At 37.1% G+C, this 14,231-nt stretch overlaps 1 protein-coding gene across 29 annotated transcripts in view; it reads right to left on the bottom strand.

Annotated features, from left to right (window-relative positions):
• The window catches only part of ptprc (protein tyrosine phosphatase receptor type C), a 73,348-nt gene that overhangs the window by 26,768 nt on the left and 32,349 nt on the right, over positions 1 to 14,231 (bottom strand). For 19 of the 29 annotated variants that reach the window (XM_035415641.1, XM_035415643.1, XM_035415654.1 and 16 more), the window contains exons 1-2: positions 2,789 to 2,915; positions 2,595 to 2,692 (exon numbers count right to left, since the gene is read on the bottom strand). The exons of 7 other annotated variants lie outside the window; for them this stretch is intronic. In XM_035415641.1, coding sequence (XP_035271532.1) covers positions 2,595 to 2,664 — 70 coding nt within the window. In that variant the 5' untranslated portion in view covers positions 2,665 to 2,692; positions 2,789 to 2,915. Of the gene's footprint in view, positions 1 to 2,594; positions 2,693 to 2,788; positions 2,916 to 14,231 lie in introns of those variants that run through there. 3 more of the 29 variants (XM_035415642.1, XM_035415648.1, XM_035415661.1) reach the window with 1 other exon arrangement.

Below are 14,231 nucleotides of genomic sequence, written 5' to 3'. Positions count from 1 at the left end.
CTGAAAGGATGAAACCAAACATTGTTGTCCAGGCAAACATTCAGGGCCCCAGTGGTCACTCTTGACCATCAACACACCAGAAAAGAGATGCTGGTGCTTTGCATTTCCACTCAATATGTATCTAGAATTCCTACCGACAGAAAATGGTGGCAGAGTAATTAAACCAGAAATGTGTCTGGAATTGAGTCTCTTCAGATTATTTGAAATTCAGCAATTCATGTATGTCGAGAGGAACATGGTACACATTTCAAAAAAATTAAAGAAACCCAACCCAAAAATATGTTTTAGACATTTACCAATAAGCCATAATATATACAAAGGAGGTTTCAAAACTGAGATTAAATTTTTGTGTAAATATTTTCTCTTTTCAAACATGTTTCTCTCCCATGTTGAAGCAAGGAAAACTGGATTGTTCCCTCCGTGGAGTATAAGGAAACTCCACTGCTGCTTGACCACATACAAATTAATCACTGATTCTGCATTATTACTGGTTTAAACATCATCTGGTTTAATGCAGTGTATACAAAATACGTTCATATATTAAGCTATAATGTTCACATACTACAATTCTTGCAGGTAAAATAGAGCTGAGTGGAAAACCAGTGTCTGCTATGACTATCATGCACAGGAGAAAAAAACATTTCACAAGCCATTAAAAACATCACCTGAATATTATGAACTTTTAGATCTACAGTTTACATGGTATTAGCATTGTAAGTGATGTATGAATTGTTTTGTTCATGATGCACAGTGTTGGGACCGCATCATTCTAACCAAATTTTTTATGATATCTTGTCATGAGGGCCTGGTAAGAGCCTGATTTCACAAAGCTTTAATGTTGAAGGCCAATACTTTTATATGGGCCAAGTGGTATTGTTCATATCACATGAAATTAAATCATTAATTGCCAATCCAATTCTGATCATTCTCCAGACATAGATGAGTTTGAAGGCTTTTGAGAATGTTCACAAACTTCTTCCTTTTTGCGCTTCCTCTTTTCTCTCATTTTCTAATTTGCCATTTTAGTGAACTGTTGCTGACGGGAAAGGAGATATTAGTCAAGCTCAAAATGGAATAAGGAAGTTGTCTGATCTGTAGGCCTGAGCTGACTGAAACATGTCACAAATCAAGCTTGCTTTATGTCAAAGAAACAAGAGTACATGAACAACTGATTTTTGGAATATTCAAGACCAAACATGGTTCACTCTAGATGTACTGTTATCTAATATTTTTTTTATAGCTGTCCAAAACATTGCTTTTTATTAGTGTTAATTTATTACAGGACCTATGCAATTGAAATATGGGTATGGTGTAACATATTGTACCAGTATGAACGTTATGATGACGTTGTTTGATATTCAGAAAATGTGAATGCCTTATTTACTGTATGGATTTTAAAAAAGTAATTCAGGTCTTAATATATGGAAGTCTTGTAGATGTATACTTTACATGCACATACTGTATATGTAAGGGACAGGCATCATCATCAAAGTGATCAAGATGTCTGTACATTAATTCAGACTGCAAGACAGAACACACGAGAAACTGTAGAACAGTTTGACCTCCACTGGCTACTTTTATTGGCTCACTTCAAATTTAGAACCTTGGTGCTGACCTAGTGGGTGGATAATGGGATGTGGATGCTGGTTTTTGCTTTAGCCCAGCACTACAGCACCTGATTAATCTAATTACCCGATCATGGTTCTCATTCAAGACATTGATTAGTAGAACCAGGTGTCTTAGTCAACCTTAGTCAAACCTTTCCCCACACCTGCCCTTTTTAGACAATATTGGACAATATCTGATCTAAAAGTCCAAGAGATGATAACAGCTTTGTGCTAGTCTAATTTGGTTATAAGGAGATTAACTTGGAAAGTACATTTTATCTAGTTAGATTAGTGCCCACATGTGCTTCTGTTTCATTTTATAACTTGTTTTTTTCTAAATAGAATAATTACAATGATATGTATTTACATTATATACAATTATTGAATATATAATATAAAGTGAATTGAAAGCCCTTCAGGGTGATGAAGGCTGAGTATCAGTTATTCTTTCAGTGAAACTAGAGATGGATGGTCACACCCTAATATTACATATGCCTGATGATTTCTGCCCCAAGAGCTACATTTACAGGACACACATACACACACGCACATAAAATATTATATATATTTTTTCCATATATGTACATATAAGCATCACCTCTTACCTCTCTGTTCGAATCTCTCATTTTTAATGTGATCAAAACACTTCTAAAAAGAACACTTTAGCACACTTTCTAGGCAGTAATTCAATTACATTAAAACATTTAAATATGTTACATACAATTAATTAATTGATTAGTGAGATGATTTTAAGATGATGCAATGGAAAATCTGTGCCTCCCATTTTATTTTATAAGAATGCTATGAATACACAAATTCAAACAATTGGTTTATAAATTTTGATTCAATTCAAATTATAAATAGCATAACATTCATAGTAGCATATGTGTTGCAAGCTTATATATTTAATACATTTTCTGTTTATAACATTCAAAAGGAGAGTTTTTAAGAATGACATCTGAAATTGAATAATACCCAAATACTCACATTTGATCAAGACCAGCAGTATGGTACAGAGCATCAGGATAGGTCTACGCCCTGCCATGTCCAGGAGCATGTTGAAATCCTCAACTACACCATACGTCCTATTGAAAACCAGCACAAGTGTTCAGCACAATTCTTTTTTAGCTTTAATTTTTATCTTAAATTGGAAAGAAATATCAATAGCGAGTCCCGCATACGTTTTCTTGCCTCTGCTATTGGTGGGTGCAGTTTCCTGTGTGTGTTCCCTAAACCCTAAACTTGCTTCTTCTCATGCAACTGCCAATGAAGTCAGAATGAAAGTCTTACCTAGAGCACACCACTTGAGACTCGCTCTTGACAGGAAGTTGCATTTCTGACTGCGCCACGACATGCCTTCCTCTTCTGTTTCATTTCTCACTAACGAACAGCACAAGATAAGGCCATCAGCCTCCGCTTTAACATCTCTGCTGTTGCATTTATAACATCAATAATATCAAAAATAATCAACGATGAGGCAAAACATTATGTTCAAGTATGTGTGTTCAAAATACTTAAACTGAAAGGCCTAATTTAGTCGTATGGAATACACACCATGGCATCTGTAACAGGCAATTGAAGTTAAATTTGATTTTGTTTATTGCCTACCTTGTTTTTGTATCAGACAGAATTTTACTATTGAGCTCTGAGAAAGTAGTCTCACATCAAATATACAGATTATGTTTCTTAATTCAGAAAAGTAAACCATTAATGTAATAATAAAAATAGTAATATTTCATTAAAACCACTACTGCGATTTATAAAGATGTTTTTTGTATTTGAGTGCAACGTTTTCTTGCTACAGTCTTTTAACACAGATTGAAACACAGATTGTAAAGGCTTATTGATTTAAGACATGTTTATCAAAAGAAGATTAGGGGTGAAAAGGCCTCTACATGCTATTTTTTGTGGCACGTTCAACTTTGAATGTGACATTGTACCTCCCACAATGAAGTAGGTGGCTCCCCTATTTGAGTCATTTTGTTAGCAGTGATAATAGCTGTGTTGGTGGTGGGGATGTTTAAACCGAAACACTTAGAATTCCCTTCAGTGGCCTTTGCAGTGCGTCCTGACCAGTCGCACCAAACTTTGACACTGCCGAGCAGAGATCTGAAAGCTGGCCAATGGGGGGGTGCCTCTTGAGGGCTTTCTTCAATGATTGCAAGAGCAGTGTCACATGTCTAGACGTATCTTGCTTTGTGTGAAAGACGTGGCCCCTGGAGAATAATATCAGCACACTGTACACTTGCGAGATACAAAATGGAACCGCCTACACTCGCTAGCTGTGATGACACCAAAATGATTTTCTTATTTTCTGAAAATGATTTGCCCCAAAGTATTTAGTCGAAGACCAATGATATGAAAGAAATAAATTGTTTGTTTGCTGTCTTTTAAAAATTTTTAAGCTTTATATATGTTTTCCTTTCTGCCTCCTCCACTATAATATCTTGCCAGTTATTGAAAAACAGATAATATTTGAAATATTAATTAATCAATTACATCTGACGGGACTCCATAGTTATTCACTTAGCACAAGATTTGGGCATAAACTCCAACATGGCTTCCAAATGATATATAAAAACAGTGCCACAAAAGCAGTGTTGAGAAATTCAACCAAATCATACTACCCAGGAGGGGAGCACATACCACACATTTCCTCAGTTTCAACAAGCTGAATTTACAGTGTTATATTTGACTACAGTTTATATGAAACTGGTTACACGTGCTCTGTGGACTGAGATGCTGGATTTGTTATATATGAATATTTAATGATCATTTTTAATTACAAAATGAAATTATGTGCAGAAATTAGATTGAATTCATGAATTTGTGAACCTGAATTTATGTAATTTGGTCAAAAAGTTCTGTTTATTAACAGATTTAACACAATGTAAGTATATTCATTTCAAACATTTTTATGCTACTGTTTGTATTAGCCTCAGTGTACTACCAAAGCCATAACAAAGAAACCATGTCAGAACGTGCACAGCTGTGAACCTCAGACTTAAACCTCAAGGTAGAAATATTTATACCAGAAATTTCAGATAAAAGCCAAAATTTTCCTCCTGGGGATTTTCATATGATTCCAAACATCCCCATCTGCAGCATAGGAACATGTTAGTTTATCGGGTACATGCTAGTTTAACTCCAACATTAGCTGTCTGTTTTATGATTTACTGTGTGTATCGTTAGCAGGCTTTTAGCAAAAATTTTAAAAAGGAACAATTTAACAGCGACAGTAACAGCTATCACAAATTAATTAAAAATTGTGAGTCATATTGTTGGATTTCCACATTTACTGTTGTCTTAGACTTTCAGTTCCCAGTGATTATGCATTTACATGTATAATCTTAGCAGATGATTGTATCCAGAGAAACTTACACAGGTCTACACAAACAGGTTCAGGCCATGAACAGTGCTGATGCTGAGTTATGAGAGTCACAACTGATAGTAGTCTATATAGACTTACATTTGAACTACAGCTAGTAAATCCATGCAAAATGGTGAGCGATAGGTGAGCTAGTGCAGTTGAAATAGGTATGTTTTCAGCTGGTGGCAGTGCTGTCCTTATTGTAGTGTTCCTCTGGCGACCCCATAGGATAGGGATAGTATTTTATTTGGACTACAATTGGACTACAACAAGAGTGGAGGGAAATAATATAGAAAAATTAAACTGTATTTTTTTTAAAAAGCTACTGTAAATATATTATAGAAAAATGGACAGTTACACAATATTTAAAACATTATCACCACAAATCCTTGCTGGCTAGATAATCCAAAATGTATTTATTTATTTATTTATTTATCTTTTGCATAATTCATGGAACACCAGGCACAACCTGTAGTGCACATTATCAGTGTGTCTTGGTTAGTAAGCTAATAATGTGGCAGCAAATTCGTCAAACCTGACTTGTCGTGGCTAGCAAAGCCAACTAAATGGCAAGTGATAATCTGGATTGTTTGTTATCTGTATATTAATAAGTAACTGTATGAATTCCCTTTATCATTTTTTCTCAATCTACTTTGTGGGAAACCAGCAATAACACAGCATGAGGAGCAGCTAAAGACTTCAACGATTTTACAAAAGGGGAACATTCCACTGTTAATTACCTTTATTACAACTGCAAGTAAGACTGGAAACTCTAGGGGGAATGTTAACAAATGAGTGATCAAATGAGGTTAGGATTTACTGGGTCATAAATGCATTTTAAATGAACATAATTTTGGGGTGAATTGACCACTTAGTTCCTGGTCATGCTGTGACAACCCTTTCAGACCAATCACATTTTCAATTAGTAAGCTGAAGTGCCTAGGGGTTATACAAGGCCCATTTGACACTTGGCCCTATCTGTAACTGCATCTGCAATATGATTCACTGAAGATAACATCATACTGTAACCTGAAAAACCCAACATAGATTGTAGATAGGTAAAAAGGTTCATATGTTTTGCATATTGTGCATGAACATATACAGATGGGTGACAACTTAAAGAAAAACCTGAATAAATGAGAGGAAACATAACAAATGCATTACATTACATTACATTACAGGCATTTGGCAGACGCTCTTATCCAGAGCGACGTACAACAAAGTGTAAAATGCAGATGCTTCTATACAGGTGTACTGCATGATACAATTAAGCAATTAACATCCTGGTTCATTAATATACAGCTCTGTGACATGTATAAAAATGCTGAGCAGGCCCAGCTGACCTCAATTTTGGATCAAGATGGCAAGAGGAAAATATCTAAGTGACTTTGAAAGAGGGTTCATTATTGGGGCACAGATGGCAGGAGCTTCAATCACAAAGACACCTCAACAGGCTAGTGTTTCAATAGGAACAGTGACTAAAGTGACATCAGCATTTAGATCTACGGGAAAAACATGAGTTAATAGGGTGGTAAATTGTGGTCGAAAGTACAAATTCGATGACCGTGGTGCTTGTGCATTAGTACAATATGTAAGGAAAAACAGAAGAGCAACTCTTCCCCAGGAGACTGAGAATGTCAATGCAGGATGTAATCAGACTGTGTCATAGTCTGTTGACAAGTACATAGAGAGGGATATTATAGTAGGGCTGCAGTACACAAACCCATCATAACAAAGACAAATGCATATTTGAGAATTCAGTGGTGCAAAAACCATAGGCACTGGTCGACAGAGTGCTAAAAAGGGATATGATCAGATGAGTCATCCTTCACCATATTCTCGACAAGTGGATGGGTGCATGTGTGGCATACACCAAGAGAACGGTACAGGCCTGAATACTTGACTGCTACAGCGAGGAGGTCTGGTGGCTTTGTTATGCTGTGGGAACCATTTTCCTGGCATTGTTTGGGTCCACTTGTCCCTTTAGAGGAAAGGGTCACTGAAAATCAATACAAAGTCATTCTGAGTGATCACTTTTATCCAATGATGAAACATTTTTATCCTGATGGAACTGGCCTCTACCAGGATGAAAATGCCCCCATTCACAGGGCACAAGGGGTCACTGAATGGTTTGATGAGTATGAAAATGATGTGAATCATATGCTATGGCCTACGCAGTCATCAGATCTCAACCAAATTGAACACCTATGGCAGATTTTGGACCGATGTGTTAGAAAGCGCTCTCCACAACCATCTTCAAAACACTAAATGAGGAAATATCTTTTGGCAAAATGGTGTTCCATCCCTCCAGTAGAGTGCCAAGTTTCCCAACATCTTACTAAGACACTTTATGTTGATTTGTCCTTTAATTTGTCACCTGTCTCTGCCTAATTGCCTATTGTCCTATAGTCATTTTCTGTGTATTGTGTATCTGCATGGTCAGGCATGCTAACTTTTAAGAGCAACCTCTTCGTTATTAGTTTTGAACCCCACAGGAGATCAGCTACTCTACAGATTCGTTGTTTATAACATTTTGTTGATTTAAATAGCCAAACTATGAATTTTCTTCTCTACTTGATGTCATGATGTGACTAAAATTTTAATTGGGACAAAATGTCTCACATACACACAGACAACATACATAATCATATGGGATGCCATACATCAGACACAAATCGTCACTCACACACAATATACTCAAAGAATATAGTGAATCAGTTTAACTCAATTTAAATCAGCCAATAATTATGATAATTTGTAGAGGAAATAAAACTTCATGCTTCAAGCAGCAATGAACAGGGTAGGATTTAGGATTCTCCCATAATGTTTTGTATTTTACTGTCCTATAATGACCGAGACAGAAACACCTCTGGCCTTTTTCTCCATCACTCTCACCTCTATTATCTAGGCCTTGCCGCAAGATACCACTTCCTTGCTTGCTAGCTTGCTCTGCTGTTGGTTTCCATCCTGTTGGGGGAAGTCCATCAGGGAGCTTACTGGACCTACTTCAACTTTTCAACTTAGAAGTGAACCGAAACACTGCTACAGAATTTAGTATTAAACGTATGAAACATATTTGTCACTGGAATGGTTCATTTCTGGTGCACTTAATGTGAAGAATACTTTACTAATTAGGTATATAACCACATACCCCTCTTCTTGATACAGTTGGCAGTGTAGTACAGAGGGGATGGGGTCTTTCAGAGAACTCTGTCAATATCACCCCCCTTAAGAATCGAAGGATTGTTCTTCACTCTTCAAGGACATCCAAGAATACATCCTCAAAAAATGTAAAAAAAATTAATTGTGAAAGAAAAAGTGGTATAACCTTTTTCCTTTCCTAGAAAAGAAAATCACACTATTATCTATCTTTACTTTCAAAAGTAACACTTTACAATAGGGTTCTGCTAACTAACATGAGTTAATGCATTAACTAACCCGAGGAATAAACTAATCTATCGACATTTATTCATGTTAAAGCCGCGTTTCCACCAAAAGTACCCAGAAAGTTTAGTCCCAGGAACTACTTTTCAAGGAACTAAAAAGTTCCTTCAGCCCATGGTTGTCTGCGTTTCCACCGCGGTCTAAAGTCCCGCGAAGATTAGGCAAATTATCCCACTGACGTATGAAAAAGCAACGTTGTCGTCGGTCCATCTGTCCTATGATTTCTTCTGTAACCCCATACTACCACCGAAGTAGCCTACATTATTTTCTAATAATCGGGACAGCCCGGAGGGGTTTATTCCACTTATATACAACGGGCTACCAACAATGACTGTATATGGTTACTTTTGTATTTATAGATTTTTATCGATTTAATCACCTGGAATTGAAATATTCTTCTGCAGCCGTTTGGGCATATTTTACTGTTGTCAAGCAAAACTGTCGTTGGTAGTTGAACTTGGACCGTTGTTATGCAACAAATAGGATATAACAGGCCAATAGTCAGATTGTAACTGTTTTATATATCCTCTCAAACACATTCATTATGTTTTTATGCGAACATTCATGTCTTTCATGTCTTGACATCCGAGGCGACAGAATGCATTCACATTTCCAATATAACTGGCAACAACAACAGAAAACATGCACACATTGTAAACAATTTTCTGTTTGATTACTTTCTCATAGTCAATTCCATATAGGCTAATCGCAAAATGACAAGAATAGAACGAAAACTCGGACTTGCGTGAAAATGTAAATTAGTAGTGGTACAGCCACCGTTTGCTTTCCTTCGAAGTTACTGCTAGCCGAGCAGCGAAGCGTGCCCTCCAGATGCAAACCATGCACCATAAATTAGTCCATAGTCTTCCTGGTCTTTTTGTGGAATTGAATGGCAGAGTAAAATTACAGCAGTCTGAAAAAGCTAAAGGGACGATTACTAGAATTAACCTGTTATTTTACCCTGACAAAAAGTGCGGAAGGTGATTTCCAATTTGCTTTTACTGTATCACCAATGTGAATTACGCAGAACTACCGCATACCTCACATAACTGTATCAAACGTTTTGAGTCAATTACAACGGGCTAACAAAGAAAATCTGGAAGAAAATATTCAGCAACCAAATTAATCCGTTTGAATGTTTTGGTACGTAACATGCTGTCCCAGCACGAATGCTTAGCATTTTATAAAACAAATACTAAAGCAAGAAAAGAACAGAAGAGCACACGTAATAATTCCAAGACGTTGGCAGGCTATAACTAAAACTAGGCTACTGCGCCGCATAACATACAAGTTTGATTTGAAGTTATTATGAAAATAAATCGGTTTGCGGCTGTAGATTTTTAAACATGGCGGTTGAAATAAAACAAATAACACTGCAAGTAGTCGGCCAATCAGAAATTTTCAGCGCTTGCGCCCCACCCCAAAGGTTCCGGTGCTTTTGGAAAGTACTACCCCCCCGAGCAGGAACTTTTTTGGGGGTAAAATAAAGCCCCCGGAACTAAATTTAGACCCTAGTTCCTGCGGTGGAAACGCACTGAGTTCCTCAAAAGGTTCCTAGTTCCGGGGTAAAGTTCCTGCGGTGGAAACGCGGCTTAAGCCATTAGCAAAGGTTGAATGTGAGCTACGGTACAGTAGAAGCTGAGCAATCAGGTGTAAATTATGTGGTATTCATTCAAGTGTTGCATTAGTGAACAACCTGTTCATGTTTGGAAACATCAAGTAATGTTTTATACTGTCAGTGTATAAAACATTACTTGAGATGACCAGAAGGGAACAAATCATATTTCAGATTCAGTTGAGTTAACATGGAAGAGAATGGTGCATTATTTGATAAAATGCAAATAAATGATTTGTTTGAATGCCTTGTAAATAGATTAGTTCAGTCTTTGTTGAGGGTAATTAAACTCTTAACTCATGTTAATTAATGGAACCTAAATGTAAAGAATTACCCTTTTGATTAATACTGTAGTCATTTTAGGTACACATCAAACAGTGCTCATTGCGAACTACCATCCATAAATGTCTTAGCATGAACAAGGGAAAAAAATGAAAGCAAAATTGTGTACTTAGCTTATTTTAACAAAGAATAAAAGGTAAAAGTAGTAAGACAATCTAACAATCATAATTCTCAATATGTGCCACATCAATAAATATTAAGTCATGAAAATGGATAGTATGTGCAAATGTCAGACTGGATAAGGATCTTCTGACACAGGTAAGAAATTAAATATACTATGTTGTAGTGTAAGGTATACATATAATATGCAGTAACAGTTTGTATGCTTTCCCATAGATAGCTCCTTTTTTCTGTGTGTGCACTGTTGGCAAAAATCAAAAGTCTGTCATTTCTCCAATAAGCAGTAAGACATGAAAAAAATGAAATATTTTCTATTTATGTCTTTATAAAATACTAAATTTGACAAAAATGTTAAAACATGCAATCATGGCATTTGCAGTGATTTTATAAAAGGACATTCAATCTAAACCTGAAGGGCTACAAAGTGAACTCCGCAGGATTACAAAAATAGCTATTATACCTATTTTATCCAGTAGACATACAACACCATTAACTCCTTCAAAGTAATATCAACATCAAGCCCATTCCCCTCAGATATTAATGATTCCTTTACAAGACAGATAACAACTGGAGTGTGAGATAAATTCAGATAAATTAAGATACGTTTATAATTGTAATTAATTGCACTGTACGATTGTTTTTATGAGACTGCCTTCCTGTGTGTTATAAGAACCATTAAGCTTGTTGTGTAGAAAAACAGGGTGATAATGCAGAGCGTGTGAGCAATGAAACACAGAAGTGGCGGTCTGTAAAACTGTTAAAACCACACTGAGTTTGTGGAGGCAATAGGGCCTTTCTTGGAGGCCTTGCTTGCACATGCTCTAAAATAAATCAAACAGGAAGCGACCATTTACATATTAGACCTGACAAAGAACAAGAATGCTTGTACATATTTACATTGACATGCTTTCATGAGATGTACTGATGGCTGCTGGAGGAAGTCTTGGTATCTGGTTGGTGGCGTGGCTGGCTGTTTGAGAGAAGCATGATGTCACAGAACATTTCGACACCGATACTGAAGGCAGAGTGGGTGCAGTCAGTTCCGATGAAGTTTCCTGAAATAAATCACACACATCTTTCTCTTCTAGGTGCTCTTCTTAGGCGTCATCTGCTCTGATGTCTTTATGGTGCGGCGAGAGGAACGGTAGCCACTGATCTGCAGTCTGCTATCAAACCTTGCACTCCTGCTGCACCACCACACTGCATCTTCTGGCTACTGTCTGTTCTCTAAAGAGTCCTTCCTTTTGGTCACAGGTTTTCTGTGCTCTGTTCCCACAGGGGTGGAGAGAGGCAGGCCACCAGAGCCACTGTGCCACAGACACAGACACAAGACACTCCTGTTTGCATTGCATCGCGACTCACCTGATACTGAGCATAGACAGGGTTTACTAGCCCTTTCTTAATGCTACATCTAAAGATATAACCTTCAACCCATTTACTAAGAACTACATGCTCAATCTCCCTGTTGCACCTATTAAGGCACTTAAGTTTGTGTTGTGGGTTTATTAACAGCAGAAACACTGATGACTTGGCATATTTAATCACTCTGGATAAGAATGCCTGCTAAACATGTAGATGTCAAAATAGAAGCCTCCTCAAATCACGTAACCAGCAAGGCAGAGGCGGCCAGGGAATGACAATCTGCCAATGAAATGGCAGAAGATATGCACTGTGGGTAGGTTACACCTGCTGCAGGTTACAGTTGTGTTGTGATCTGATGTTACTGCTATTGCATCAGGACACTTGGCCAGTGGCACATATCAGCCAGCTGTCCCCGCTGTCCGTGCATGTGGAAATATGTGTGCATAATGTGACATGATTCTCTTCTCCAGGCCACCATGACAAAAATGGCTCTGTGTGACAGGTACAAGATGTGTGTGCCAAATTCTCAGGATCATTTCCCCTGAAATAAACTTATTCTGGTGAGAATTCTGGCAAAATACAGCTCACGACTGTTCAGTAAAATACTTGATCCAGAGGCTCTAAAGGAATTGTGTTGTTGATTTATGTTGTGGGCTTACATTTTCAGAAGTATTCAAGCAACAGTCTTCTTTAGGTCATTATTTTTATCAGCAGTAATGAGCTCATCCACGTTTTGTAATTTTCCATACAACAGAACAAAGAAATAAATTCCATATAAGGCCACTGGAGGGCACTATGTTTCCACCTCGATGCTAGTTTCATCGGCGAGTTTTAGATGTTTTATGGTTTGCTCTTCCCTGAGCTTGGGGAGTGGTCTGTACCTTCGCTCATGTATATGTGTGAATAGTGTGGCATTTCTGTACTGGTTATGGACAGTGCGGAGGGTAGCTATTTTTTTCCAATCACTTAGCATCAAGAAATCAGGAAAGTTCAGCAGACTTCTATACTGCTGTTCTGAAGTTCATTAGATGTAATAACAACTGGGTTGTTTTCTGCTGTTGTTGTTTTTCACTGGTGAACTGCCTTGTACCAGAGTGAGTATTATAAGAGAACAGAGGCCTGGTATGAATTAAACAGTGTAGTTCAGCCAGATTCGCATTACACATGCCTAATGACTCCAACCCAAAGCTGTGCAGGCCTGTACACCAGGTATATCAACCACATAAAGGGCATTCTAAAATTTAGCAGACTAGCCAAAGCACTGTGTGGTGTGTTTCCGCATGAAGTGATTAGAATGTTATAATTGTAGTTATATCATACTACCTTCTTTTTCAACACTTGAGCAAAATAGCTTTTTTTATTATATTGCACATATCAGAATATGAAGCCTTGGACTATATGGATGATGATAACATAATGATTATTTATTTATTTATTTATTTATGTTACTGTCAATCAGCCTGTTGAGTGTTAATACATAAAGAACTGAATTTAAAATCCAAACATAACATCTCAGAACACGGGTTAGCCTATGAAGCAAAAGGGTTGCTATGACACACACTTCAGGTTGTGTAAATTCCTGGTCAGTGGAAGAATAGGGGACAGTGTGTCATATCTCCAGACTGGGAATTTTAATCACTTCCTCGTTTGGCTGGGACAAATAAAGGGAGAGCACAGACACAAATGCTGCGATGTTCTGTGTCCAAACATTTCAATAGCCTTAGGAGGAAGAGTCTTAATGGCACACGTGCTTCGTCAGAATCAGAAAAACTATGGTACTATGACTTAATTAGACTGCTGAACACTGGCTCTGAGAACTGGACCTTTTCATTGTTTCATTATTCTCTGTCTTAGAAATGTGTTCAATGGATGTTTGGATGAGATGACACAGTAATTAAAATTCCATACCAGTGGATACAGAAACAGTATTATGTGCTTTCAATAATGACACATACAGGCTCTTTAAGCTTACATGTCATTTCAAGCTGTAGGAACAACAAGCAAGATTCCTTGCATTGTCCCTTAAACCCAAAGAAAATTCAAGGTGACGTTAGGGATAAAAATGGAAGAGAGCAAAAGTCTATATATTTATATCAGTGCGATTTAAGTCCTGAAGCAGGTATTAGTTTATATAGCATACAGATATGTGTATTTGTGTGTGTGTGCGTGTGTGTGTGTGTCTAATTAATGTGACAGTGTTATTGACAATTATCATAGTAACTGCATTACTTAAATTTTTCATTATCAAACGCTATTATTATTTTTTTAAATGAAAAAATGCTATCGTTAAACAAACATATAGTAAGAAATGCTTATGAAATTTTTTTAATGTTTTGGATAGCTTGATATCATTCACTTCAGAATGACTTGA

Source organism: Anguilla anguilla, chromosome 4 (assembly GCF_013347855.1).
Source record: "Anguilla anguilla isolate fAngAng1 chromosome 4, fAngAng1.pri, whole genome shotgun sequence".
In the NCBI taxonomy this organism is placed as follows: Eukaryota; Metazoa; Chordata; class Actinopteri; order Anguilliformes; family Anguillidae; genus Anguilla; species Anguilla anguilla.
This window is presented reverse-complemented; position numbering and strand designations above follow the sequence as displayed.